Source organism: Montipora capricornis, chromosome 11, assembly GCF_036669925.1.
Source record: "Montipora capricornis isolate CH-2021 chromosome 11, ASM3666992v2, whole genome shotgun sequence".
Taxonomy (NCBI): Eukaryota; Metazoa; Cnidaria; class Anthozoa; order Scleractinia; family Acroporidae; genus Montipora; species Montipora capricornis.
The window spans coordinates 25611467-25616466 of record NC_090893.1 but is presented as its reverse complement, the minus strand read 5'-3'; the positions used below and the strand labels follow the sequence as shown (position 1 = coordinate 25616466).

General features: G+C 37.7%; 1 protein-coding gene across 1 annotated transcript in view; it reads right to left on the bottom strand.

Annotated features, from left to right (window-relative positions):
* Positions 1-4553, bottom strand: part of LOC138023267 (neuropilin-2-like) — a 104889-nt gene extending 100336 nt beyond the window's left edge. The window contains exon 1 of the mRNA XM_068870284.1: positions 4440-4553. Within this exon, the coding sequence (XP_068726385.1) occupies positions 4440-4509 (70 nt within the window). The 5' untranslated portion in view covers positions 4510-4553. The remainder of the gene's footprint in view (positions 1-4439) is intronic.
* Between the last annotated feature and the right edge of the window lie 447 nt (positions 4554-5000).

Genomic DNA, 5000 nt, shown 5'->3' with positions numbered 1-5000 from the left:
TATTCAGAGTGTATGGGAGTTTTTTCGAACCATTATAAATCCTTTAAGGTCTGACGACAGTGAATAGCGAGAATACCTTTCAAAAAGGACTTCTCTTCAGATTATTTTCGTGAAGTATTTCTTTCAGAATCAAGTTTTAACGACCGTAAACGAAAATTGTAAATTCCATATAGACCCTTGTAAACAAACTTATGCAAATTTCCGGGAAATAGGACATTTCTAATATCCAGTTACAGAAACTAGTTACTGTGCAGCTCCAAAATAAGTGTATTAGTGTTTCCTCTTCCTTTTGACAGAAACCGCATATGTCATTAATTTTTTTCAGGAAACTATTAGTGGCTAGCATTCTGTCAAACAGTTTAAACTGAAATTCTAAAAGTTTTTAAATTTTGGTACATTGAAAAGGCTTTTAGTATACGGCCTTCCAGTCCACACATTCATTTTGTTCGCACATGTAGTCTATGGACCATTTCTTTTGACTCTACAGGGTAGATTTCTCTTTTTAATTACTAGCTTTTGGTAGACAGCTTTAGTAGGTTCATTGGCCTTAAAGAAAATAGGTCGAAAGATATCGTAGTTCTAATCTTCTCTTAGGGTGTCTGGTTTGAGCTTAATCCACAATTGCTTTACCGCAGCTGAAATGACACCCATAAAAATATTCAGGACATTTCAAGGCACGCCCGCTTTCAAAATTTGCCGCTTCACCGGTTATAAATAATTAATGATGTCCAGGCATTCTGCGCGATGAGAGGTAAAGCCTGCCCCGGGGTATCGGCCATGTTTTTTGCTGGTCCAAATACAGAAACGCGCAACTATAGGCAAAAAGTATTGATGTTTTGTTTTAAAAACCTCGGGCTTCATTCCCCTTGCCAGAAAACAGAACTTACTGTGCAGCTCACATACCTTATTTTGACCTTATATGGTAAATGATTGCTCTAAGCGTTGCTAAGCTAAACTTTTCTTTTCGCCAGAAAACGAAATTTCTCTCTGAATAAAGCAACAAAAAAACGTTTTTGAGGAAAGTTTGGATCAATTCTGACGTTTAGAAGTACGCGAAAAGGCAAGAAATGTTCTTGTGATGAGTCTGCGTCTGTCTGACCAAAAGGTCTTACACAACATCCCATCAATTCTCATCAAGTTTTTTTCGTTTTCGCTCGGATTTGCTCGCTTTTTTCGCTCCTATTTCGTACTTTCTAAATTTAATAAAACAGTTATTCCATTCGCACTTGTTGGAGACGAGACTGGTTATAGCCAACTCGGCGCTACGCAGCTTATATCCAACGCGCGCTCATGGAATAATTGCTAAGTATATGCTAGAAGAGGGGAATAAACTGATCTCTCTACTTAATAATCATGTTTCTATGGCCATTAGAATCAAAGAGGAAAACAATGTGCAATTTAGAGACTACCTTCAAAGGCGGAGCCTAAAATTCAAGATCCAGCTATTTGTGAAAATTTGAGATCTTCGTAAATGTTTCGCTGATCATGCCAGTTAGACAGACTAGAAGCGCTAATACTGGAATCACTGATAAAGTTTCGACGAAATGTAATGTCAATAAATTTCGTTCATCTACCACCTGTCCATCGTATATTCAGTTCCTAGCAAGAGTGAATTAGATAGGAGTGCAACCTCGTTCCCAGGGTCTCTCATCTTAACGCCTGGGGCGAGCGAGGAGAGGCGCTCGCCCCAGGCGTTAAGATGAGAGACCCTGGGAACGAGGTTGATAGGAGTGTTGTTATGGCATGGGTGGGGTCCCCAGCACAATCACAAATGAGTCTCTTTTTAGAATACCCGTTCCCGCAAATATCAGGTGTTATGTCGCTGAAAAATCATGGCAGAACCAGTCACGCGTGACATCGCTTTATCTGATTGGTTAAAATTGGCGGCCCTTTGTTTGTTTCGGGCGCAAAGTGTATGAGAAAATAAATAAATCCATTTGTGACTGTGCTAGAGCAAGGCCGTAAAGTGATAGATCAACACTCTTATCTAATTCACTCTTGGTTCCTAGATGTTAAATGAGGAAGTCTGAAACACAGGTGGATCACATAAGCCTCCTTCATTGGGGGAAAACAATCAAATGAGAACATAAAACTGAGCTGTATAATTATTCGCACAATGACAATGAAAGGAGAGAAAAAGAATTTCAATTGATAATATACACATAGTGGTACTGACAAATTCTCCAAAGTGGCACAGTCGTTTTTGTCGTTGTATGTTATACAAAGGAACCTCACAGCTCTTACGAAGAGATGATGACCGAGTATTCTCAATACAATTTGGCGGTTTCCACTGAATAATAAATAAACAACAATGATAGCGTTATCACGTGCGTCAGTTCCCCTATAGATCATCATTTAGCTTATTGGACTAATAATAACTGTCACCACTAACTTGCGAGATGGCGAGGATCACATTCTTACAAAATCACCTAAAATATCACAATAAAGGGGCTGTGTTAAAGTGCTACTATGATCAAAAAATTACTTTTTTTTTTCTTCAGATTTTGAAAGTGCGACTGCTAACACTTGACTGGCAAAAAATTTTAAGCTTTGATTTTTAACCAAAGGTTGTTTACTTTGAGTGTAAGTTTTGGACTTCACAGTCCTATGTAGGTGAGATATGTATGCAAAGAACCATACAATACAAGACGAGAAATAAATTAGCGCATAATGCAAAGCTAAGAGTGACTTAGCCTGTAAGTAGTGTCTGACTTTGTGGAATCAACCGATTCATCGCCCACAATGCCGCGACATATCCGGCACGTTAATGTGATGTCCGCGCGTAAACGCAAGGTAAATAATGATCCCAGATCTCTAATCATTTCGAAATTCTCGTTTTTAGAAACTGGTTTATGTGACACCTATTTGTACCCTTTGCGATGACGATGGATTACCCCTGATGAAGACACTCCTCATGAGTGTCGAAAAGTTGGCTCTTTAAATCATTTGTAACTTTCTGAGCTACACTCAAATTTTTTCAAACCAGAATAACATCAAACTATGTCTGAAAGACTACATGAGTCTTCAAATTAATAACCTGATCAACAACACTAAAAATTTTGTACTTTAAACTTGTTTTATAATTACATGACTTAAATCACTCGGCGTAGGTCTGAAAACTATGAGGTTGGTTTTCTCAATATTAAGAGACCTAAACCAGTGCGAGACAGTTTCAAGTTCAATGTTCAGTCAATTCTTCAATTAAGGCGCTTAGAACACAATGCTTAAAGAAGAAATTGGGGTCGTCAGCAAAGAGAAAAAAAAAACATTTTATTGAAGCAATTCCCCAAGAAATATCATCAATATAGATAACTAAGTATAACGGACCGACTATCATCGAGCGTCCTTTGTTGCGATCGCGCAGAATTCATTTGGACCAGTTGTTTTTGCTTATTGCATGAGAAGTGGAATAACTCTCGCGGAAACCGAATGCCTACAAAACTATATTCTGTAGCTGCTATATATTTCAAAATACAATTAACAGCTCCTTCAAAGGATTTTGATGAGTAAAACTGGAAGCACTAGTGTTCAATAGAATTAAATATTGATGACAATGTATAAAGTCCAAAGATGCCTCTTGGTTTCTTGGGTTTATTAGTTTTCAGGTCATTTCGTTATTGTAAGTTGTGTAATAGTGGTTTTGACATATTACGGTAGCACGAAAAAGGATATCATTAGCAAAAGGGATGTACAGTGGACAACGAAAAGTATGAAAACCAAATACAAGGCCAAATTTTCCCAAAGAATGTTCCACATGGAAGGAAAACCACTGAAATATTTTGCTCGGCAGCCAGATGTTGAGTCAATATCATATGGATGAATTTAAGTTTTCTTTGGCTTTTGCCAATAATCCAAAAAGAACTAGCTAGCTTCAATGTTTGTCGCCGTTTTACTGAGAGGAAATTGTTGTTCAACTGAGATGTGTGTGATAGGTCAAGAAACATTTGAAACGGTTTTGTAGCATTATGTCAACCAAAAGAAAACTCCGCTGGAAAGCTATAATTGTGACTCAATTGGCTGCACAGTACAGCTCAGGACCTTACGGAAACTTTTGCTGCGAGGAAGCTAATATTTTAAAGGATTTGCAGATGATCAGACCACTGATAGTTCTCCCTTTTAGAAATTTCAGTCCCGTTTTTGAGATTCCTTTTTTTAAAGACTCTTCACTCCCCCAGTGTCCCTTCCTCGACTTCCCTCTAACGCGTCCCTGTTTCTGACATCCGTTTTTATTTAACATTTTCTACTTCTCGTCTCAGATTTTCAAACTAGGATCTTTCATATTTTATCACACATTTTCTAACCCGCAAATCGGATTTTTCCTCACGCATTTTTGAATTTGCATGATGCATCTCTCATATCGCATGACCCCTGCAAGCTTCCGTGCTTACAGTCTTCCATATTTTATCATGATGACTAACTAAACATGAAGTCGGACTCACCCCAGACACAATGCAGCAAGGAGATGAAAAATACAACTTTACACCAATGAGTGTGGCGATAAAGCTCCATCGCAAGATTAAACCTTACGGAAAGACAAACTAGCTTCTCTTGGCTACCAGCTGCTAATGTCGTGTTAAAGAATATTAAGAAAGTTCTGAAATAATTTGCTGTCAATATCAATTTCGGTTTTGTTTTCCACTGAAAGTTGATAGGACTCATGGTTAACATGGCAAACGGTTAAATAGTTGCTCACGTTTTATCCTAAAAACTTAGCGCTGAAATAAATTTGTAACTTATACATAAGTAACTTGGTGAATGTCACTCGGCCAACCGTTGTAACTAAGATATTTAGACATAAAGCAAAAAAGAAATGTATAGTTTTAAGACTCTATCTTCAAACGCGGAGCCTGATGTAAACGATTCAACTATATGTCCGAATTTGAAATATCTGTTAACTTTTTGCTGATCATGACAGTTAGACAGACTCGAAGCGCTAAAAATGGAATTTTAAAAGTTTCGATGAAATGTAATGTCAATCAGTTTTGTTCTCCTACCACCTG